The 25,805-nt window shown below is 44.2% G+C and overlaps 1 protein-coding gene across 11 annotated transcripts in view; it reads right to left on the reverse strand.

Annotated features, from left to right (window-relative positions):
• Window positions 1-25,805, reverse strand: part of LOC139273318 (F-box/LRR-repeat protein 2) — a 334,467-nt gene that overhangs the window by 228,621 nt on the left and 80,041 nt on the right. For all 11 annotated transcript variants that reach the window (XR_011595063.1, XR_011595064.1, XR_011595065.1 and 8 more), the window contains one exon: window positions 12,049-12,143. Coding sequence is in view for 2 of the 11 variants with exons in the window: in XM_070890121.1 (XP_070746222.1) it covers window positions 12,049-12,143 (95 nt within the window). In the remaining 9 variants the exon portion in view is untranslated. The remainder of the gene's footprint in view (window positions 1-12,048; window positions 12,144-25,805) is intronic.

The following is a 25,805-nucleotide window of genomic DNA, read 5'->3' on the forward strand; positions in this document are numbered from 1 at the left end:
GGTAGAGAATTGCATAGGTTCACAATTCTCTGGGTAAAAAGGTTTCTCCTCATCTCGGTCCAATATGGCTTACCCCTTATCCTTAGACTGTGACCACTGTTCCCCAACATTGGGAACATTCTTCCTGCATTTAACCTGTCCGTTCCCGTCAGAATTTTATATGCTTCTATGAGATCCCCTCTCATTCTTCTAAATTCCAGTGAATATAAGCCTAGTCGATCCAGTCTTTCATTTGTCAGTCCTGCCATCCCAGGAAAGAGTCTGGTGAACCTTCGTTGCACTCCCTCAATAGCAAGAATGTCCTTCCTCAGGATTAGACGACCAAAACTGTATACAATATTCAAGGTGTGGTCTCACCAAGTCCCTGTACAACTGCTCGTCCCTGCTCCTATACTCAAATCCTCTCACTATTAAGGCCAACATGCCATTTGCTTTCTTAACTGCCTGCTGTACCGGCATGCCTACTTTCAATGACTGATGTGCCATGACACCCAGGTCTCGTTGCACCTCCCCTTTTACTAATCTGTCACCATTCAGACAATAATCTGCCTTCCTGTTTTTGCCACCAAAGTGGATAACCTCACACTTATCCACATTATACTGTATCTGCCATGCATTTGCCCACTCACCTAACCTGTCCAAGTCACCCTGCAGCCTCTTAGCATCCTCCTCACAGCCACCCAGCTTAGTGTCATCTACAAACTTGGAGATATTACATTCAATTCCTTCATAAGAACATAAGAATTTGGAACAGGAGTAGGCCATCTAGCCCCTCGAGCCTGCTCCGCCACTCAACAAGATCATGGCTGATCTGGCCGTGGACTCAGCTCCACTTACCCGCCCGCTCCCCATAACTCTTAATTCCCTTATTGGTTAAAAATCTATCTGTGATTTGAATACATTCAATGAGCTAGCCTCAACTGCTTCCCTGGGCAAAGAATTCCACTGATTCACAACCCTTTGAGAGAAGAAATTCCTTCTCAACTCGGTTTTAAATTGGCTCCCCCGTATTTTGAGGCTGTGCCCCCTAGTTCTAGTCTCCCCGACCAGTGGAAACAACCACTCTGCCTCTATCATGTCTATCCCTTTCATTATTTTAAATGTTTCTATAAGATCACCCCTCATCCTTCTAAACTCCAACGAGTAAAGACCCAGTCTACTCAATCTATCATAAGGTAACCCCCTCATCTCTGGAATCAGCCGAGTGAATCGTCTTTGTAACCCTTCCAAAGCTAGTATATCCTTCCTTAAGTAAGGTGACCAAAACTGCACGCAGTACTCCAGGTGCGGCCTCACCAATACCCTGTACAGTTGCAGCAGGACCTCCCTGCTTTTGTACTCCATCCCTCTCGCAATGAAGGCCAACATTCCATTCACCTTCCTGATTACCTGCTACACCTGCAAACTAACTTTTTGGGATTCATGCACAAGGATCCAAAAGAGTTTCATGCACAAGGACCCCCAAGGTCCCTCTGCACCACAGCATGTTGTAATTTCTCCCCATTCAAATAATATCTTCCCCCCCCCTCCCCCAAGGTGGGTGATCTCACATTTTCCGACATTGTATTCCATCTGCCAAACCTTAGCCCATTCGCTTAACCTATCTAAATCTCTTTGCAGCCTCTGTGTCCTCTACACAACCTGCTTTCCCACTAATCTTTGTGTCATCTGCAAATTTTGTTACACTACACTCTGTCCCCTCTTCCAGGTCATCTATGTATATTGTAAACAGTTGTGGTTCCAGCACCGATCCCTGTGGCACACCAGTCACCACCGATTTCCAACCCGAAAAGGATCCATTTATCCCGACTCTCTGCTTTCTGTTAGAGAGCCAATTCTTTATCCATGCTAATACATTTCCTCTGACTCCACGTACCTTTATCTTCTGCAGTAACCTTTTGTGTGGCACCTTATCGAATGCCTTTTGGAAATCTAAATACACAACATCCATCGGTACACCTCTATCCACCATGCTTGTTATATCCTCAAAGAATTCCAGTAAATTAGTTAAACATGATTTCCCCTTCATGAATCCATGTTGCATCTGCTTGATTGCACTATTCCTATCTGGATGTCCCGCTATTTCTTCCTTAATGATAGCTTCAAGCAATTTCCCACTACAGATGTTAAACTAACCAGCCTATAGTTACCTGCCTTTTGTCTGACCCTTTTTTTTTTTTAAAAACAGAGGCGTTACATTAGCTGCTTTCCAATCCGCTGGTACCTCCCCAGAGTCCAGACAATTTTGGTAGATTATAACGAATGCATCTGCTATAACTTCCGCCATCTCTTTTAATACCCTGGGATGCATTTCATCAGGACCAGGGGACTTGTCTACCTTGAGTCCCATTAGCTTGCCCAGCGCTATCCCCTTAGTGATAGTGATTATCTCAAGATCCTTCCCACATTCCCGTGACCAGCAATTTTTGCCATGGTTTTTGTGTCTTCCACTGTGAAGACCGAAGCAAAATAATTGTTTAAGGTCTCAGCCATTTCCACATTTCACATTATTAAATCCCCCTTATCTTCTAAGGGACCAACATTTACTTTAGTCACTCTCTTCCGTTTTATATATTGGTAAAAGCTTTTACTATCTGTTTTTGTTTTGCGTAAGTTTACCTTCGTAATCTATCTTTCCTTTCTTTATTGTTTTCTTAGTCATTCTTTGCTGCCGTTTAAAATTTTCCCAATCTTCTAGTTTCCCACTAACCTGGGCCACCTTATACGCATTGGTTTTTAATTTGATGCTCTCCTTTATTTCCTTGGTTATCCACGGCTGGTTATCCCTTCTCTTACCGCCCTTCTTTTTCACTGGAATATATTTTTGTTGAGCACTATGAAAGAGCTCCTCAAGTCCTCCACTGTTCCTCAATTGTGCCGTTTAGTCTGTGTTTCCAGTCTACTTTAGCCAACTCTGCCCTCATCCCACTGTAGTCCCCTTTAAGCATAGTACACTCGTTTGAGACACTACTTCCTCACCCTCAATCTGAATTACAAATTCAACCATACTGTGATCACTCATTCCAAGAGGATCTTTTACTAGGAGATCGTTTATTATTCCTGTCTCATTACACAGAACCAGATCTAAGATAGCTTGCTCCCTTGTAGATTCTGTAACATACTGTTCTAAGAAACAATCCCGTATGCATTCTATGAATTCCTCCTCAAGGCTACCCCGTGCGATTTGATTTGACCAATCGTTATGTAGGTTAAAATCCCTCATGATTACTGCCGTTCCTTTTTCACATGCCTCCATTATTCCCTTGATTATCGTCCGCCCCGCTGTGAAATTATTATTTGGGGGCCTATAAATGACACCCACCAGTGACTTTTTCCCCCTTACGATCTCTAATCTCCGTCTAAATCATCAATGTATGTTGTAAATAGCTGGGGTCCCAGCACTGAACCTTGCGGTACCCCACAAGTCACTGCCTGCCATTCTGAAAAGGACCCGTTTATTCCCACTCTTTGCTTCCGTCTGCCAGCCAGTTCTCCATCCACATCAATACATTATCCCCCAATACCATGTGCCTTAATTTTGCACACTAATCTCTTGTGTGGGACCTTGTCAGAAGCCTTTTGAAAGTCCAAATACACCACATCCACTGATTCTCCCTTATCCACTCTACTAGCTACATCCTCAAAATATTCTAGATGTGTCAAGCATGATTTCCTTTTCATAAATTCATGCTGACTTGGACCGATTTTGTCACTGCTTTTCAAATGCGCTGCTATTACATGTTTAATAATTGATTCCAGCATTCTCCCCACTACCGATGTCAGGCTAACCGGTCTGTAATTACCTGTTTTTTCTCTCCCTCCTTTTTTAAAAAGTGGGGTTACATTAGCTACCCTCCAATCCATAGGAACTGAACCAGAGTCCATGGAATGTTGGAAAATGACCACCAATGCATCTACTATTTCTAGGGTCACTTCCTTAAGTACTCTGGGATGCAGACTATCAGGCGCTGGGGATTTATCGGCCTTCAATCCCATCAATTTCCCCAACACCATTTCCTGACCAATAAGGATTTCTCTCAGTTCCTCCTTCTCACTAGACCCTCGGTCCCCTAGTATTTTCAGGAGGTTATTTGTGTCTTCCTTAGTGAAGACAGAACCAAAGCATTTGTTCAATTGGTCTGCCATTTCCTTGTTCCCCATTATGAATTCACCTAATTCTGACTGCAAGGGACCTACATTAGCCTTCACTAATCTTTTTCTCTTCACATATCTATAGAAGCTTTTGCAGTCAGTTTTTATGTTCCCTGCAAGCTTACTCTCATACTCTATTTTCCCTCTCCTAATTTAAACCCTTAGTCCTCCTCTGCTGAATTCTAAATTTCTCCCAGTCCTCAGGTTTTCTGCTTTATCTGGCCAATCTATATGCCTTTTCCTTGGATTTAACACCATCCCTAATTTCCCTCGTTAGCCACGGTTGAGCCACCTTCCCAGTTTTATTTTTACACCAGATAGGGATGTATAATTGTTGTAGTTCATCCACATGATCTTTAAATGTCTGCCATTGCCTATCTACCGTCAGCCCTTTAAGTATCATTCGGCAGTCTATCCTAGCCAATTCACATCTCATACCGTCGAAGTTACTTTTCTTAAAGTTCACGACCCTAGTCTCTGAATTAACTGTCACTCTCCATCTTAATGAAGAATTCTACCATATTATGGTCACTCTTCCCCAAGGGGCCTCGCACGACAAGATTGCTAATTAATCCTCTCTGATTACACAAGACCCAGTCTAAGATGGCCAGCTCTCTAGAAAACCATCCCTTATACACTCCAGGAAATTCTCCCCCACAGTACTGCTACCAGTTTGGTTAGCCCAATCTATATGTAGATTAAAGTCACCCATAATAACTGCTGTACCTTTATTACACACATCCCTAATTTCCTGTTTGATGCCATCCCCAACCTCACTACTACTGTTTGGTGATCTGTACACAACTCCCACTAACGTTTTCTGCCCTTTGGTGTTTCGGAGCTCTACCCATATAGATTTCACATCATCCAAGCTAATGTCCTTCCTTACTATTGCATTAATCGCCTCTTTAACCAGTAATGCTACCCCCACCTCCTTTTCCTTTGTCTATCCTTCCTGAATATTGAATACCCCTGGTTGTTCCCAGCCTTGGTCACCCTGGAGCCATGTCTTCGTAATCCCAATTACATCACATTCGTTAACAGCTATCTGCGCAGTTAATCCATCCACCTTATTACGAAAGCTCCTCGCATTGAGACTCCGAGCCTTCAGGTTTTTTTTTTTTTAAAGCACTCAAGTCCTTTTAGAATTATGTTGTAATGTGGCCCTTTATTTCTCTGCCCTCCACTGTTACTTTTCACCTTCCTACCTTTTGCTTCTGCCCCCTTTTTACTTCCCTCTGCCTCCCTGCTTCCTTAATAATAGACTCCAGCATTTCCCCAAAGACAGATGTTCAGCCAACCAGTCTATAGTTTCCTGCTTTTTAATATAAATAGGGGCGTTACATTTGCGGTTTTCCAATCCGCTGGGACCTCCCCAGAATCCAGGAAATGTTGATATTACAACCAATGCATCCACCATCTCTGCAGCCACTTCTTTTAGGATGCAAGCCATCAGGTCCAGGGGACTAGTCTGCTTTTAGTCCCATTATTTTACCGAGTACTACTTACTTTAGTGATAGTGGTCTCCCTCCCTATAGCCTTTTGATTATCCCCCATTGGGATGTTTTTAGTGTCTATCATGAAGGCTGTTGGAACAAATATTTGTTCCAAGTCTCTACCATTTCCCTGTTCTCCATTATTAATTCCCCAGTCACATCCTCTAGGGGATCAACATTTACTTTAGCCACTCTTTTCCTTTTTATGTATGTGTAGAAACTATCCCTTCTCTTACAGCCTTTCCTTCTCATTGGGATATATTTTTGTTGAGAGTTATGAAATATCTCCTTAAATGTCTGCCACTGCTCATCAACCGTCCCACTCTTTAATCTATTTTCCTAGTCCACTTTAGCCAACTCTGTCTTCATACCTCTGTAGTCTCATTTATTTAAACTTAGACCACTGATTAGAGATCCAACTTTTTTACCCTCTAACTGCATTTGAAATTCAACCATGTTATGGTCACTCATTCCTAGAGGATCCTTTACTAGGAGATTGTTTATTAATCCTGTCTCATTACACAGTACCAGATCTAAAATAGCCTGCTCCCTGGTTGGTTCCACAACATACTGTTCAAGGAGACTATCCCATATACACTCTATGAACTCTTCCTCAAGGCTATATTCCGTCCAACAATCTAGCTACTGTTAGGGGGCCTATAGACTACATCCATCAGCGACTTTTTCCCCTTATTTTTCTTTATCTCCACGCACACTGATTCAACATCTTGATGTAACATCGTTTCTCACTAACGCACTGATCTCGTCGTTTATTAACAAAGTTACCCCACCTCCTTTTCCTTTCTGTCTGTCCTTCCGAATAGTCAAATACAGCTGAACATTTAGTTCCCAGCCTTGCAGCCACGTCTCTAATGGCCAGCAGAGCATATCCATTTGTACTGTCAACTCATATGCTGCGTGCATTGCAGTACAGAGCCTGTACGTGCCCCCTCCTCCCTCCTCCTATCTCATGGACAACTTCATCTCAGAGATTGAGACTATCCTTGCCACATCCATTCCTTCCCCTAGCCCACCAGGCCAAACTTTCTCCAAGGCTCCCCTCTGCCCTAGCCCTGAACTCGCATCTTTCTCCAGTTTCTCTCCAATCTCCCCTCATGACCTCATCCACACTTTTGTCCAGGAGACCCACTTCCTGCTCACTCAACCCTATTCCCACTAAACTGATCACCCAACTTCTGGCTCCCATGTTAGTTGATATTGTTAACGATCCTCTCTCCTCAGGTACTGTCCCCCTTTCCTTCAAATCTGCCATCATAGAATCATAGAAAGTTACAACTCAGAAGGAGGCCAGTTTGGCTCATTGTGATCATGCTGGCCAAAAAAGAGCTATCCAGCCTAATCCTGGTCTGTAGCCCTGTAGGTTATGTCATGTCCAAGTGCACATCCAATTAGTTTTTTTTAAATGTGGCGAGGGTTTCTGCCTCTACCACCCTTTCAGGCAGTGAGTTCCAGACTCCCACAATCCTCTGGGTGAAGAAATTTCCTCTCAAATCCCCCCTCTCCTCAAAGAAAAATCAATCCTCGACCCCTCTGTCCTTGCAAACTGCCGCCCCATTTCCAACCTCCCTTTCCTATTCAAAGTCCTTGAATGTGTTGTCGCCTCCCAAATCAGTGCACATCCTTTCCGGAACTCCATGATTGAATCCCTCCAATCAAGTTTCCACCCCGCCACAGTACTGAAATGGCACTCAATGTCACAAATGACATTCTTTGTGACTGCAACAAAGGTAAACTATCCCTCCTTGCCCTTCTCAACCTGCTGCAGCCTTCAACGCAGTTGACCACACCAACCTCTTCCAACACCTCTCCACCGTCATCCAGCAGAGTGGGGCTACACTTGCCTGGTTTTATGCTCATCTATCTAATCGTAGCCAGAGAATCACTTGCAATGGCCTCTTTCCGCTCCCACAGCGTTACCTCTGGTGTCCCCCAATGATCTATCCTTGGCCCTCTCCAATGTCAGATCTACATAGTGCCCTTCGGCGACATCATCCGAAAACACCAGTTATCACATGTACCCTGACGACATTCAGCTCTACCACACCACCACTTCTCTCGACTCCTTCACGGCTCTAAATTGTCAGACTGCTTGTCCAATATCCAGTAGTGGATAAGCAGAAATTTCCTGCAACTAAATATTGGGAAGACCAAATCTTCGGTCCCCGTCACAAACTTAATTCCCTAGCTATCAACTCCATCCCTCTCCCTAGCTTCTGTCTGAGACTGAACCAAACCATTCGCAAACATGGCATCATATTTGACACCAAAATGAGTTTCCTACCACATACCTGCATCATAACCAAGACCGCCCATTTCCAGCTCCGTATCACCTGACTCCACCCCTGCCTCAGCTCATCTGTTGCTGAAAGCCTCATCCGTTGCTGAAAGCCTCATCCATGGCTTTATCTCTAGACTTGATTATTCTCATGCACTATATAAACACGAGGTCAAACAAAACTCGGCTGCCCGTGTGCTAACTCGCACCAAGTCCCGTTCACCCATCAACCCGTGCTCTCTGACCTACATTGGCTCTCAGCTAAGCATCGCTTCAATTTTAAAATGATCATCCTTATTTTCAAATCCTTCCACGGCCTCATCACCCCCTGCCCCAGTAGAAGACACAAAAAACATACCAAAAATAGTGAGGAACCAACGAGCTAATAAGAGTGAGGAACTTAAAGTAATTAAGATCAGTAGGGAAAAAGTACTCAAGAAACTAATGGGACTAAAAGCCGACAATCCCCTCGATCAGATAGCCTACATCCTAGGATTTGAAAAGAGGTGGCTGCAGAGATAGTGGTTGCATTGGTTGTGATCTTCCAACATTCCCTAGATTCTAGAATGGTAGCAAATGTAACCTCACTATTCAAGAAAGGAGGGAGGGGGAAAACAGGGCAGTTAGCCTGACATCAGTTGTCAGGAAAATGCTGGAATCCATAATTAAGGAAGTAGTAACAGGGCACTTAGAAAAATCATATAATTAGGCAAAGTCAACATGGTTTTATGAAAGGGAAATAGTGTTAAAAAAACTCTAATAAATTTGTTAGAGGATGTAACTAAAGGAGAACCAGTGGATGTAGTATATTTGGATTTCCAAAAGGTATTCGATAAGGTGCCACATAAAGGATTGCTACGCAAGACACGGGCTCATGGGGTTGGGGGTAATATATTAGCATGGATAGAGGTTTAGCTAATGGACAAAAAAAAACAGTAGGGATAAACGGGTCATTTTAAAGGTGGCAGGCTGTAACTAGTGGGGTGCCGCAAGGATCAGTGCTTGGGCCTCAGCTATTTACAATGTATATTAATGACTTAGATGAAGGGACCAAGTGCAAAGTATCCAAGTTTGCTGATGATACAAAGCTAGGTAGGAAAGTAAGCTGTGAGGAGGATACAGAGAGCTTGCAAAGGGATATAGACAGGTTAAGTGAGTGGGCAATAAGGTTGCAGATGGAGCATAATGTGGGGAAATGTGAGGTGATTCACTTTGGCAGGAAGAATCGATAAAAGAGTATTTTTTTTTTTTTTAAATGGTGCGAAACTATTAAATTTGGTGTTGAGAGATTTAGGTGCCCTCATACAGGAAACACAAAGTTAGCATGCAGGTACACAGCAAGCAATTAGGAAGGCAAATTGCACATTGGCCTTTATTGCAAGGTTGGAGTACAACAGTAAGGAAGTCCTACTACAATTATACAGGGCTTTGGTGAGACCACACCTGGAGTACTGTGCACAGTTTTGGTCTCCTTATCTGAGAAAGGACATGCATGCCTTGGAGGCGGTGCAACAAAAGTTCACTAGCTGGATGCCTGGGATGAGAGGTTTTTCTTATGGAGGAGATTTAGATTGGGCCTATACTCTCTGGAGTTTAGAAGAATGAGATGATCTCATTGAAACATACAAGATTCTGAGAAGGATTGACAGGGTAGATGCTGAGGTTGTTTCCCCTAAGCCAGAGAGTCTAGAACTAAGGGGCATAGTCTTAGGATAAGCGGTCTTTCGTATGCGGCTCATTGTCTATTCCAGCTTCAGTTCTGGGTCGTGCTCTAAGACTGAGATGAGGAGGAATTTTTTTCACAGGGGTCTTTAGAATTCTCTACCCCAAAGGGCTGTGGATGTTGAGTTGTTGAATATATTCAACGCTGAGATAAGATAGATTTTTGGACTCCAGGAAAATCAAGGGATGAGAGACTTGGGCAGTAAAGTGGAGTTGAGTTTGAAGATCTGTCATGATCTTATTGAATGGCTGAGCAGGCTCAAGGGGCGATATGGCCTACTCCTGTTCCTAATTCTCATGTTCTTATGTTATCAGTGTATGTCATATTAAGTGTAAAATGCAATCACTGCAAATATATAAATTCTCATTCAATACAAATACTAACCAAAGGTAAATTACACAGTCTACTTGTATGTTTAACTTGGTTTGTTGTGGCTGACTGGCAGCAATTTTTTGAAGATTGATTGTAGCAGAATGGAAGCATAAAGAACCATTCGTCAAGAAGCATGGGGAACATGGACAATGTCAACGTGGAAAGGCTTGGATTGCTACAAATTGTGTTTTTTTTTAAAATCATACAAGTTGTAGGGATTGGAAACTAAACCAACGCAAAGTACTTGGGATAGTGGGTACAGAGGTAAATTCTCCTTTAAGGAGTGCTCAGGCGGAGATTTCATTCTTGGAGATAAAAGGGAGAACTGAGTAATGTGCATCCATTTTTCCTTTTAGTTGATTAGCACATAAGTAATAATGCAGGAGATAGGCATGATATAACTTGCAAGAGTCAGAATTTGGTTACAAAATACATCCTGTAGCAATATTTCATGGGGGCAAGGGCTTGAGCTGGTTGCAGTTGTACCCCAGACTGAACCATCTTCCAGATGATGCTGCAGTAAATTCACAGCTTGATCCAGATTGATAATGTGCCCAGAAAACACTGCACTATGTACAAATGAGAATCTGGGGGAAATTAGCAAGGCTCAAGGTGGGAGGGAGAAGAGCACGACCCAGAGCTGGAATACTAAAGAGCATACTAAAGAGCAGGAACATCAATTTTGAATTGGGCACATAGGCTTACTCAGCATCAAGGCTCAGATGAACGGTTTACCAAGCTCCGTTCCTGCTGCAGCTACAAGAGAAATAATTTAGTACTCAGGACAGAATTACTCCCCCCTCCCCCACGTTTCATGAGCACCTCCTTACTTTCACCCCGCCCCCACCGCCCCAAAAACAGGTCACAACGTGCCCAGGCTGCACCACACAAGTGAGCCCTGGCATATCTCTCTCTCACCCCTAGTCAATTAGACTTTGGAGTTGAAAACTCCATCTAGACCTAGCACATCAACACCCAGTCCTGAGCTGTGGTCCCATCCAGCTCTTAACATGGCAGTTATGAGGAGAGAAAAAAGAAATTGTGAAATATAAATACCCTGCCCAATCTTAAGTTCCGCTTGCCCATCACCCTTGTCCTCAGTGGCATATAGTAGCATTGGTTAAAGCTGTTCGAAGAAAATGTTGAAAGCTCACATGAAGCATCTCTTTCCCTCCCCCCCTCAAAAAGGCTCCCATTCTTTCGGGAGGTCCGAGAGGCGAGGAGCTGAGTCATCGTCCGGGCAGGTAAATGATATCCGATTATGAATGGCAAGAAATCGCTCTAAGTCTAATTCGAGGGATGGCAGGACAGGTCCGTCCTGTGGACTGCATATCCTGCGGCATGTGGGAAGGCCCAGACAACCAAGTGTGCAGGTGTCTCTAGCTTCAACTACTCGAGCTCCATGTTTCAGAGCTTGAGCGGTAGCTGGAGTCAATATGGTGCATCCACGAGGCTGAGAGCTACGTGGATGGCACATTTCAGGAGGTAGTCAGCCCGCTGCTTGAAAGTATACAGGTATAGGGGAAGTGGGTGAACACCAGACAGAGGAAGAACACTAGGCAGATAGTGCAGAAGTGTTGTTGTCCTCGTTGTGCTAGTGCTGTTGGGGAGAGTTTAAACTAGCTTGGCAAGGGGATGGGAACCAGACAACAAATTCAATAGGAATTTTTTTTTTTGATTTTAATAGTCAGAGGACTAGAATTCTTGTGCTCTGTTTGAGGTGCCAATTGTTACTTCTCTTGCTCTAGTTCGAGCCAGGAAAGAGGCATTCAGATAAACAATACTACTTCATGATTATTAAAAATGTATTATGGAACAGAATTTGTTTTACATGTAGTTGGTTCCTATCAAAAAATTCTAATGCTAGACTAAGAGGTAAAAGCTGTTAGGAAGTTCAAATTAAAGAATGCTTTCAAAACACCTGTCTATTTTTCACCTAAGTGAAATCATTCATCATTCTTTGGTATAAGTAAACACTAATTACCACATTTAAAAAGAAAATAACTTACTTCAGAGAAGTATCACCAATGCTAAGACATCCTCGCAGGCTAAGTTGACGCAGGAATCCTCCACATCGTTTAGAAATATTTTCCACTACACGACCCTATGGTAGAAAGGCAAGTACTGCTTATATTAAACACAAAACAATTCCCTTCCCCAATATACACAAGATGTACTTGCACAGTACTTCAGTAACCAATGATTCAACAAGAATGATGATGAATTCACAACTTTGAGGGAGAGACCTGGTCAGATTTATTGCTTTCAAAAAGTACAAAACTGGCTCAGTCACTAAACTTTAAAGTTTTATCAACTCACATCTGTAAATCAAGTACTATTTCTAAATATAAATCGACTTTAACCAAAACACGAGAAGTCCCCCACATATCCTGTTGAAAATGCAAAACAATTATTTTGTGGTAAACAGTTCTAGAAACTGGCAAGTACAGAAAAGCTTTGCTGGTGTTCTATTGACATTTTTAAAAATTAAAGTGGTTTTGCCTTGATTGGTAAAAAGAATCTCAAAAATACAAATGTTTTGCCTGTAAATCAAGAGGGGGATCCAATATTGTTTGAAAATCTGTCCCCCATGCCCAGAGAATCAACTGTTGTACAAGTTTAGCCATCATAATATTATCCAGGTTAACTTGGCTATAGTCTCTGCCAATGCAGAGGCCTATACCTCATCAGCTCTGAAGTACAGAAACCATTGATGGATAAATTTGATCCAATAATTTTCATAATGCCAACTACATTTGTAGACCGTTTTGTGCACATGAGGAAATCACCCAATTGACAAATCTCAAGATTCTTTTTCTGGAAAGATATAGGCTTTGTCATACTAGTCTGGTTGCAGAACCCCTCAGGATGGCACGTTTCAGGAGGTAGTCAGCCCGCAGCTTAAAAGCACGGAGGTGGAGGGTGAACACCAGACGGGAGAAAGAACACTAGGCAGGCAGTGCAGGAGCCCAGCCCCCCATCCTCACCCAGAGTCCATCTCGCTTTCCAAGCCTATATTCTCTTCTGAGCACCGGTGGGAGCGATGATACCACTGGGGTGTGCAGCCAGAGTCAAGTCCAAGGCACCACGGATGGCTCAGCTGCACAGGGGGGGGAGCGACAAAGAATGAGAGAGCTGTAGTAGTAGGGGATTCAATAGTTAGAGGAAGAGGGGCAATCCCTTAGCAAATAGTGGGACTCTATACACATTTGTAAGCTCCGAGAGACTGGACCAAACTAACCCAAATTCTCCCAAACTATTCTAACAGATCTCCATGTGAGAAATGCAATTATGCAGCTTGTAGATAAGTGCATTAAGTCTAGAACAAAACTCTTTTAGTGCTCAGATCCTCAGAAGTTTAGACAACACGAGACACATGGTCACTGATCAATGATATGATATGCAGATTTAAGATTTATACAAAGAATTTATAGCACAGAATAGGCCAATCGGCCCAACTTATCTTTGCCATTTTTATGCTCCACACATGCCTCCTACCACCCTGTTTCATTTAACCCCATCAGCAAATATTTCTATTCCTTTCTCCTTCATGTACTTATCTAGCTTCCAATCAGAGACCACGTCTGCCCTCTGGGGCAGTTATCCCTCCACCACCATCACTATGACAGATGATCTAGTCATTATCACATTGCTATATGTGGGACCTTACTTTGTGCAAATTGGCTGCCATGTTTCCTACATTACAACAGTGACTACACTTCAAAAGTATTTAATTGGCTGTCAAGTGCTTTGAGACGTACTAAAGTCACGAAAAGCAAAGCAAGTTCTTTCTTTCCCCTTAAATGCATCGATGCAATTCGTCTCAACTACTCCAAGTTCCACATTCTAACCACTCTCTGGGTAACGATGTTACTCCTGAACTCATTATAGAAACATAGAAAATAGGTGGAGTAGGCCATTTGGCCCTTCTAGCCTGCACCGCCATTCAATGAGTTCATGGCTGAACATGCAACTTCAGTACCCCATTCCTGCTTTCTCGCCATACACCTTGATCCCCCTAGTAGTAAGGACTACAACTAACTCCTTTTTGAATGTATTTAGTGAACTGGCCTCAACAACTTTCTGTGGTAGAGAATTCCACAGGTTCACCACTCTCTAGGTGAAGAAGTTTCTCCTCATCTTGGTCCTAAATGGCTTATCCCTGATCCTTAGACTGTGACCCCTGGTTCTGGACTTTCCCCAACATTGGGAACATTCTTCCTGCATCTAACCTGTCTAAACCCGTCAGAATTTTAAACGTTTGAGATCCCCTCTCATTCTTCTGAACTCCAGTGAATACAAGCCCAGTTGATCCAGTCTTTCTTGATACGTCAGTCCCGCCATCCCGGGAATCAGTCTGGTGAACCTTTGCTGCACTCCCTCAGTAGCAAGAATGTCCTTCCTCAAGTTAGGAGACCAAAACTGTACACAATACTCCAGGTGTGGCCTCACCAAGGCCCTATACAACTGTAGTAACACCTCCCTGCCCTGTACTCAAATCCCCTCGCTATGAAGGCCAACATGCCATTTCCTTTCTTAACCGCCTGCTGTACCTGCATGCCAACCTTCAATGACTGATGTACCATGACATCTAGGTCTCGTTGCACCTCACCTTTTCCTAATGTCACCATTCAGATAATAGTCTGTCTCTCTGTTTTTACCACCAAAGTGGATAACCTCACATTTATCCACATTATACTTCATCTGCCATGCAATTGCCCACTCACCTAACCTATCCAAGTCACTCTGCAGCCTCATAGCATCCTCCTCGCAGCTCACACTGCCACCCAACTTGGTGTCATCCGCAAATTTGGAGATACTACATTTAATCCCCTCGTCTAAATCATTAATGTACAATGTAAACAGCTGGGGCCCCAGCACAGAACCTTGCGGTACCCCACTAGTCACTGCCTGCCATTCTGAAAAGTACCCATTTACTCCTACTCTTTGCTTCCTGTCTGCCAACCAGTTCTCAATCCACGTCAGCACACTACCCCCAATCCCATGTGCTTTAACTTTGCACATTAATCTCTTGTGTGGGACCATGTCGAAAGCCTTCTGAAAGTCCAAATACACATCAACTGGTTCTCCCTTGTCCACTCTATTGGAAACATCCTCAAAAAATTCCAGAAGATTTGTCAAGCATGATTTCCCTTTCACAAATCCATGCTGACTTGGACCCATCATGTCACCTCTTTCCAAATGCACTATGACATCCTTAATAATTGATTCCATCATTTTACCCACTACCGATGTCAGGTTGACCAGTCTATAATTCCCTGTTTTCTCTCTCCCTCCTTTTTTAAAAAGTGGGGTGACATTGGCTACCCTCCACTCCATAGGAACTGATCCAGAGTCAATGGAATGTTGGAAAATGACTGTCAATCCATCCACTATTTCCAAGGCCACTTCCTCAAATACTCTGGGATGCAGACCATCAGGCCCTGGGGATTTATCGGCCTTCAATCCCATCAATTTCCCAACTAATAAGGATTTCCCTCAGTTCCTCCTTCTTACTAGACCCTCTGACCCCTTTTATATCCGGAAGGTTGTTTGTGTCCTTCTTAGTGAATACCGAACCAAAGTACTTGTTCAATTGGTCTGCCATTTCTTTGTTCCCAGTTATGGCTTCCCCTGATTCTGACTGCAGGGGATCTACATTTCTCTTTACTAACCTTTTTCTGTTTACATATCTATAGGAGCTTTTGCAGTCCATTTTAATGTTCCCTGCAAGCTTCCTCTCGTACTCCATTTTCCCTGCCCTAATCAAACCCTTTGTCCTCCTCTGCTGAGTTCTAAATTTCTCCCAGTCCCCCGGGTTCGCTGCTATTTCTGGCCAATTTGTATGTCACTTCCTTGGCTTTAATACGATCCCAGATTTCCCTTGATAGCCACGGTTGAGCCACCTTCCCTTTTTTATTTTTACGCCAGACAGGGATGTACAATTGTTGTAGTTCATCCATGCAGTCTCTAAATGTCTGCCATTGCCCATCCACTGTCAACCCCTTAAGCATCATTCGCCAATCTATCTAGCCAATTCATGCCTCATACCTTCAAAGTTACCCGTCTAAGTTCTGGACCATGGTCTCTGAATTAACTGTTTCATTCTCATCCTAATGTAGAATTCCACCATATTATGGTCACTCTTCCCCAAGGGGCCTCGTACAACGAGATTGCTAATTAATCCTCTCTCATTACATAACACCCAGTCTAAGATGGCCTCCCCCCTAGTTGGTTCCTCGACATATTGGTCTAGAAAACCATCCCTTATGCACTCCAGGAAATCCTCCTCCACTGTATTGTTTCCAGTTTGGTTAGCCCAATCTAAATGCATATTAAAGTCACCCATGATAACTGCTGCACCTTTATTGCATGCACCCCTAATTTCCTGTTTGATGCCCTCCCCAACACCACTAGTATTTGGAGGTCTGTACACAACTCCCACTAGCGTTTTCTGCCCCTTGGTATTCCATAGCTCCACCCATACCGATTCCACATCATCCAAGCTAATGTCTTTCCTTACAATTGCATTAATTTCCTCTTTAACCAGCAATGCCACCGTGTTTTCTTTTCCTTTCTGTCTATCCTTCCTGAATGTTGAATACCCTTGGATGTTGAGTTCCCAGCCATGGTCACCCCGGAACCATGTCTCCGTGATGCCAACCACATCGTATCCATTAACTGCTATCTGCACAGTCAATTCGTCCACCTTATTCCGAATACTCCTCGTATTGAGGCACAGAGGCTTCAGGCTTGCCTTTTTAACAGTCGGACCCTTTAGAATTTTGCTGCAAAGTGGCCCTTTTTGTTTATTGCCTTGGGTTTCTCTGCCCTCCAATTTTACTCATCTCCTTTGTCTTTTGCTTCGGTCTCCATTTTGTTTCCCTCTGTCTCCCTGCATTGGTGCCCATCCCCACCATATTAGTTTAACTCCTCCCCAACAGCACTAGCAAACACTCCTCCTTGGACATTGGTTCCAGTCCTGCCTAGGTGCAGACCGTCCAGTTTGTACTGGTCCCACCTCCCCCAGAATCGGTTCCAATGCCCCAGGAATTTGAATTCCTCCCTGCTGTACCACTGCTCAAGCCACGTAGTCATCTGAGCTATCCTGCGATTCCTACTCTGACTAGCACGTGGCACTGGTAGCAATCCTGAGATTACTTTTGAGGTCCTACTTTTTAAATTTAGCTCCTAGCTCCTTAAATTCATCTCGTAGGACCTCATCCCGTTTTTTTACCTATATCGTTGGTACCAATGTGCACCACGACAACTGGCTGTTCACCCTCCCTTTTCATAATTTCCTGCACCCGCTCCGAGACATCCTTGACCCTTGCACCAGGGAGGCAACAAACCATCTTGAAGTCTCGGTTGCGGCTGCAGAAACGCCTATCTATTCCCCTTACAAATCGAATCCCCCACTCTTTTCCCTGCCCTCCTGTGCAGCAGAGCCAGCCACGGTGCCATGAACTTGGCTGCTGCTGCTCCCCCCTGATGAGTCATCCCCCTCAACAGTACTCAAAGCGGCGTATCTGTTTTGCAGGGGGATGACCGCAGGGGATCCCTGCACTACCTTCCTTGCACTGCTCTTCCTGTTGGTCTTCCATTCCCTATCTGGCTGTGGACCCTTTACCTGCGGTAAGACCAACTCACTAAACGTGCTATTCACGTCAATTCTCAGCATCGTGGACGCTCCAGAGTGAATCCACCTTCAGCTCCAATTCCGCAACGCGGTCAGTCAGGAGCTGGAGGCGGATACACTTCCCGCACACGTAGTCGCCAGGGACACCGGAGGCGTCCCTGATTTCCCACATAGTACAGGAGGAGCATAACACGTGTCCAAGCTCTCCTGCCATGACTTAACCCTTAGATTAACTATTTATTAATGACTATCTTCTATCATGATCCCTAGTTTTGGAGGGTGGATGAGGGCATTGCAGTTGATGTGTATATGGACTTTCAAAAAGGTGTTTGATTAAGTACCACATATTAGGCTCGTTAGCAAAATTGAAGCCCATGGGATAAAAGGGGCAGCAAACAGCATGGATACAAAATTATCTATAGAGTTGTGGTGAATGGCTGTTTCAGACTGAAGTAACATTCCCCAAGGTTTAGTGCTAAGCCAGTGTTGTTTTTAATATACATTAATGATTTGGACTTGGGGGTACAGGGCACAATTTCTAAATTGGCAGATGACATGAAACTTGGAAGTGTAGTAAACAGTGAGAAAGATACCAATAGACTTTAAGAGGACATAGGCTGGTAGAATGGGCAGACACATGGCAGATTAAATTCAACGTAGTCAAGTGTGATGTGATACATTTTGGTAGGAAGAATAAAGAGAATGGTACCATTTTAAATGGGGTGGGAGAGAGCGAGAGCGAGAGCGGAGAGCGAGAGCGAGCCAGAGAGAGAGAGATGGGGATGTTTGTGCACAAATCTCTGAAGGTATCAGGGCAGGTCAACAAATCAGTTAATAAAACATATGGGCTTTTATAAAGAGGCATGGAGTACACAAAAGCCAGGAAGTTATGCTAACCCTGTATAAAACACTAGTTTGGCCCCAGCTGGAGTATTGCCTCCAATTTTGGGCACCACACTTTAGGAATGATGCAAGGGCTTTGGAGAGGGTACAGAAGAGATTGTTGGGGTAGAAGGAAGACTTCTCTTCCTCAATGTGGACTCCCTGATATAAGGAGTCGATACCTGCCCTCTGTATAGCGACCACGAAATCACTGACGAAAACTTCGGTTCAACCGGATTTTATTCTTTGCATGCAAGGGAAATGCTCCGAGGAACACTTCCCAGAACAACAGTTTGTAATGACATTGATACATATTGAGGGATGCCACCCTCCTACAAAACCATTGATTGTCATCTGCTATCAGCGAAATAACATTGAGTCGTTGACTCTTATCAGACTAGCTGAGTGGTTCTTCCCACCTGTCCATCTCTCATCACATGTCCCCCTTCTGGAATGTGTTATTCAATGGTGTCACTTTGCCTGTCTCCCATGACGTATGAAGTAACCTTGCTTCCCAAGGTTTGATACCTTGTTCCCAAAACACCTGCTTTCTTATCCTGTTCCCAAGACAACTTTAGTCATAATGTCCTAGGTTCTCATGAGATAGATGCTGTTTATAATCTATGTTCCCAAACACACTACTCTCCACTGTCCTTGGCAAGTGTTGTTCTATACTGAATGTGCGGTTTCCATTGTTGGTTATTTATGGTGGTTCATTAACCATCAAGCTTTGCAACCCAGCAAGCTTTGCTGCTTCCACTTCTTAAAAACCAAACAAGTGCATAAGCGTGCTTTACATACATAAGCGAGCTTTACATACAATTACAATCGCTACAGAGACAGAGGAACTCCCGATTCCTCAGAACCTCCTAATACTGATAAGCCCTACAATTTCAGTTCAGGTATCGGTTTTCCTCCCCTTACAAGATTTACTAGAATGGTTCCAGTGATCACAGTTACATGGACAGTCTAGAGAAGCTGGGGTTGTTCTCCTTGGAGCAGAGAAGGCCAAGGAGAATGGCTAAAGGGTCAATTTAGCCACAAAACAAGCAGTGCCACAGTGGGCCAAGGTTAATGGCTGCCCGTAAAAAGAGCACGGATAGCACTGGTATTTTGGCACTGGCTGCTGATTTAAATGATCGGAGCGCAAAACCTGTGCAATGCGGTGTCGAGTGATAGTATCAGCAGGAGGCCCAATGTAGCATGGCCATAGCGTCCCTGGAGTGAGGCAGCGTTGTCTTAAAGCTGGCCTTTCATTTTAGAAAGCAATGTCGAGTCCTTGAAGGGGAACTGCTTTCTAAAATGAAAAAATTCAAAAATCATTTAAAAATAGCCAGTCTTAAGCCTTTAGAGCTCAACTGTCTTCTGAAAAAAAAATTAAAAAGAATTCCAAAAGAGCAATCTTCAGCTCTTAAAGCTGAAGTGCCTTCTGCACGTAAAAAAATGGTAAAGTGCTTCAACACAAACGGCTCAACATGTCAGGGAATTGGCACCCAGGATCTCACACAGAGCATTCCATCTTTGTGCAGGAGGTCCTCTACCCACAGGGTGCAGGCAGCCTTCCAGAAAAGAACGATGTGGGACCAGATCACAGAGGTCGCCACTGCCAGCAGTGTTGCCCCTAGGACCTCCAGTGCCCAAAGAAGTTTCATGACCTCAGACCAGTGGTCAAGGTCAGTGACTGCATCTTCAAAATCTGTTTCCTATTAACTGCACCACTAGTCTCAGGTAATACTCATTGCACACCGCCCCCACACCCAAAATCACTCAACTTACAATCTGCACCAAACACAAGGCACACCTCACATTCCTAGCTTCACTTCATCCCCTTGGAGGAGACGATGCTGGCCATTCTTGCCAGGGGCCAGCAACGGGCTGAACGAATACAAGATGCCGGTATCCTCATAAGTTATCCTCCTTCTCATCCCACAATATCTTCGCGTGCACCTCTTGCTTCCCCGCCCACCCCACCTCTTCTCGCACCACAACGCCACCCTTGTGCCTTCCTTTCGCGTCCTCCCCTCTCCTCTGCAAGCAGCTTGTCCCCTTTACTGCCTCTGCTTCATCTCCATGTCCCCATCAGGAGTGTGAGCAAATGATCTTAAGTGATCTTCTCAGAAGTCGATACTGCAGATGCTGGAAATCTGAAATAAAAGCAGAAAATGCTGCAAATACTTAAGTCAGGCAGCGTCTCGACCAAAGACATTAATTCTGTTCCTCTCTCCACAGATGCTGCATGACCTACTGAGTATTTCCAGCATTTTCTGTCTTCACAGGCCTTCCTTTACCATCCAAAGCCTTCAAATCGATTGACATCACAATCTGCTTATTTAAATTTAAACGGCCAGCAGTGTGTCCCATGCCAGAAACGAGGCGGCCTGCATTTTTTTCTGCAAAACCAGCCGGCATTACAGCATCGAATTTCTAGACCTATGATTCTGTAGGTCACCCTTCAATTCAATCTTTTCTTTTCTGGAGGAAAGAGCTCCAGCTTGTTCAGTGTTTCCAAATAGTTATAACCGCTCAGTTCTGGTATTATTATTGTAAATCTCTTTTGCACCTTCTCCAGTGCCTTTATCCTTTTTGTAATATGGAGACCAGAACAGTGCACAGTACTCCAAGTGTGGTCTAAAGTAAGGTTCTATAACATCTCTACTTTTCAAATTCAATTCCTCTAGAAATGAAACTGATGCTTTGTATGCATTTTTTTTTTTTATTAAATGGTCTTGTTAACCTGCATTGCTACTTTTAATGTTTTGTGAATCTGTACCACTAGATCCTTTGCTCCTTTACCCCATTTAGACTTATTTTCCAAGAAGTACGTGACCTCCTTATTCCTCCTACCAAAATTTACCACATACACTTATCTATATTGAAATTAGTTTGCCATTTAGACACCATTCTGCAAATTTATTAACGCCATTTTAGATTGTCAGTTTCAGTGGTTGGTGTGCAATGGCCACCACGTTTAAAAAAAATCCACGCACAGGCATCTTCTACCCTTCAAGATGTCGTTCAGGACCTGGAATATTAGGTTCTTCATTGAAACACCTGTGAACCCATCCCTTTTTGGCGTGGAAGCAAATCATCCTCGTTGAGGGACTGCCGATGATGGAGTCTCAGTATTAACTATACCCCCAATTTGGTGTCACCTGCAAATTTTGAAATTGTACTTTCGCTTCTCGCGTCAAAATCATGGAACACTACTTCCCACCTTCTTCCAGTCTGAATAAATACCTTTAGCCTTTTACTCTTTTGTTTGGAATCCAGCTTGCTATCCATTCTGCTGCTTGTCCGACTCCATATACTCTGACCTTAGTCATGAGTCTACTAATGGATTCTTATCCTGTTATTTTGCACAAATTTCTGCTCTTCCTGAAGCACAGCAAACCAGCTCCAAGAATTGTAAGGCCATTGCCTAGAAATGGCAGAGGCAAATATTACAAGCCAGTATCAGTGACAGTGTCTTAGCACCCCAGACAATCCCTGCCACATTCATTGTAAAGTATTCAATGGCTGAGGAGGAGATGGATTAAGCAGTGCCCTGAAGGTAGGTTTTTGCATGTACTTCTACATTCAATGACTTCATACAAGTTAAGAAAACTAGCAAGAACTGTACCCAAATTGACAAGGGCCCCTACAGTGTCAGCTGTGGCTCAGTGGGTAGCACACTCGCCTCACTCAGAAGGTTGTGCTGTTCAAGTCGCACTCCAGGAACTTGAACACACAAAGTAGAGGCCGACACTCCAGTGCAGTGCTGAGGAAGTGCTGCACTGTCGAGGGTGCCGTCTTTCAAATGAGACGTTAAATCCAGGTCCTGTCTGCTCTCTCAGGTGGACATAAAAGATCCGATGGCACTATTTCGAAGAAAAGCAGTGGAGTTATCTCCGGTGTTCTGGCCAATATTTATTCCTCAATCAACATAACAAAAGCAGATTATCTGGTCATTATCACATTGTGGGAGCTTGCTGTGCGCAAGTTGGCTGCCACGTTTCCCACATTACAACAGTGACTACACTACAAAAGTACTTCATTGGTTCTAAAGTACTTTGAGACATCCAGTGGTCGTGAAAGGTGCTATATAAATGTAAATCTTTCTTTTTCTCACCAACAGCTAAGCCTTGTAAAAACAAATAATCACATGGGTTCTTAAAACTATAGATATGCTCAATATTCCTACATTTATATTGGAGAGGAAGAAAACCATGAGTACATGAAAGCCAAAGAGGAAAATACAAATGTTAATGGCATAATATTGGCAGTGTAATTAAAAAAAGTTTTGGGGGGGGGGGGGGGGGAAGGAGGAAAGCTTGAATTTCTGGATTAATAAAGCACTCATTAATTTTATGCAGTTTTATACTTAAACTGATGGATTTTTAATCTATATTTAAAAAATTGGATTTTCAACAGCTCAACCAAACCATCAATTCTCACCATCATAGGTGCACTGTTACCACAAGAATTGCAGCAATTGAAGGCAGTGTCTCACCACCATCTTCAGGCATGGGCAACAGGGAGACCCAGTATGGCTTCATAAAAAGGAGGCGATGTCTTACAAATCTAAATTGTATATTTTGAAGTTAAAGTTGGTGATTGAGGGAAGCTTTTGTTACCACCATAGGCAGTTCCTCGAAAATCGAGGAAGACTTGCTTCCACTGAGTTCTCAGGTGACTGAACAGTCCAATATGGGAATTAGTGTCTGTCCCACCTGTGACAAGACAGTCGTTGAAGGAAGGGGTGGGTGGGGTGGGTTTGGCGCACGCTCCTTCCGCTGCCTGTGCTTGCTTTCTGCATGCTCTCGGTGACGAGACTCGAGGTGCTCAGCGCCCTCCCGGATGCTCTTCCTCGACTTGGGAGTCCCTGGCCAAAGATCGCCCTAAGTGTTATTGGGGATGTTGCATTTTTATCAAGGAGGTTTTGAGGATGTCCTTGAAATGTTTTCTCTGCCCACCTGGGGCTCGCTTGCCGTGTAGGAGTTCAGAGTAGAGCACTTGCTTTGGGAGTCTTGTGTCAGACATTCGAACAATGTGGCCTGCCCAATGGAGCTGGTCGAGTGCGGTCAGTGTTTCAATGCTGGCCTGAATGAGGACGCCAATGTTGGTGAGTCTGTCCTCCCAGGGGATTTGCAGGATAGCGAAGACATCGTTGGTGGTATTTCTCCAGTGATTTGAGGTGTCTACTGTATATAGCCCACATCTCACAAGAGGGCGGGTATCACTACAGCCCTATAGACCAGGAGCTTGGTGCCAGATTTGAGGGCCTGATCTTCAAACACTCTTCCTCAGGCAGCCGATGGCTGCGCTGATGCACTGAAGGCAGTGTTGAACCTCGTCGTTGATGTCTGCCCTTGCTACTAGGCTCCCGAGGTATGGAAAGTGGTCCATGTTGTCCAGGGCCACGCTGTGGATCTTGATGACCCGGGGGGGGTTTAAGTGCTGTGTGGCAGAGTCAGGTTGATGGAGGACCTTTGTCTTACGGATGGTTAGTATAAGGCCCATGCTTTCGTACGCCTCAGTGAAGATGTTGACTATGACTTGGAGTTCAGTTTCAATGTGCGCAGATGCAAGCGTCGCCAGTGTACTGTAGCTCGACGACAAGAGGTGGGGACGGTCTTGGATCTGGCCTGGAGACGACAAAGGTTGAACAGGTTCCCACTAGTTCTGTAGTTTAGTTCCACTCCAGCAGGGAGCTTGTTGAGTGAGAGGTGGAGCATCGCAGCAAGGAAGATCGAGAAGAGGGTTGGCGCGATGACGCAGCCCTGCTTGACCCCGGTCCGGATGTGAATTGGGTCAGTGATGGATCCGTTGGGGTCACGGCTTGCATGTCGTCGTGGAGCAGGCAGAGGATGACAACAAACTTTTGGGGGCAGCAGAAACGGAGGAGGACGCTCCATAGTCCCTCGCGATTGACAGTGTCAAAGGCTTTTGTGAGGTCAAAGGAGGCCATGTACAAGGGTTGGTGCTGTTCCCTGCATTTCTCTCGCAGTTGTCGTGCTGTAAAGATCACGTTCATTGTACCCTGGAGTGGACGAAATCCACACTGACTCCGGGAGGAGCTCCTCAACCACAGGGAGAAGACCGATGAGGAGGATTCTATCGATGACTTTTCCAGTAGCTGATGAGATTCCTCTGTAGTTGCCGCAGTAGGACTTGACCCTCTTTTTTAAAGATGGTCATGAGTACTGCATCTCAGATCTCCCAGCATGCTCTCCTCCTTCCAGATGAGAGAGATGAGGTCATGCATTCGTGCCAATAGTGCCTCTCCACCATACTTTAGTGCCTCAGCGGGGATTCCATCCGCTCCCGTTGCCTTGTTGTTCTTGATGGCGGATGGCCTTTTCTACCTCGTACAGGGCTGGGGTAAAGTACCACACAAGAGGCTTCTCTAGAAGATTGAAGCCTTTAGTATTAGTGGTGATATATGGGGCTAGATCAAGAACTGGCTGGCAGGACATAGCCAAAATGTAGTTATAGATGAGTTTGGACACGAGTCACCAGTGGTGTCCCACAGGGATCAGTGTTGGAACCGTTGCTCTTTACTATATTTACTAGTTATCTGGATGTAGCTGCTGGGGGCACGATTTGCAAATCAGAGTATTAGGACTGTAGACAACACTCGTCTGCTTCAGGCAGATTGGGCTCATAACTAAGTTGTACATCATTTGGCAGTTAAGTGCAGTGTTGTGCACGTGGGCAGGGCAAATGCTCAATATTCAAACACCCTTCACAAAATAGCATTAAAGGTGTAGATAGAAAATGATTTGGGCATTCTAGTACATACATCTTTAAAAAAGGTGTATGAGCAATGCTGTGAAGCAATAGCAAGAGCAAATAGGGTGTTGGGGTGTATCCATAGGCCAATTGAGTACAAGACAAGGCATACTATTTTGTCCTTGTACAAGACCTTAGTCAGGCAGCACTTGGAATACTTTGTCCAGTTTTGGTTTCCTCACATGGGTAATATTGAGGCTTTGGAAAGAGTGAAGAGGAGGGCCACTAGACTAATACCCAGTTTAAAGTATCTTGGTTAATTATCGCGATAGGCTTAACAGGATTAGGACGCTACACTTTAGAGAAGTGTAGCCTTGGAGGTGATCTGATTGAAGTTTAAAAGATAATGAAGGGATCAGATTGTGTTACAGGCACCTCTAATTTGGATTTTCAGAAGGCATTCGATAAGGTGCCACACAAGAGGTTATTAAACACAATCTATATCAATGATTTAGATTAGGGGACCAAATGTAA

The sequence above is a fragment of the Pristiophorus japonicus genome, chromosome 1 (assembly GCF_044704955.1).
Source record: "Pristiophorus japonicus isolate sPriJap1 chromosome 1, sPriJap1.hap1, whole genome shotgun sequence".
NCBI lineage: Eukaryota > Metazoa > Chordata > Chondrichthyes > Pristiophoridae > Pristiophorus > Pristiophorus japonicus.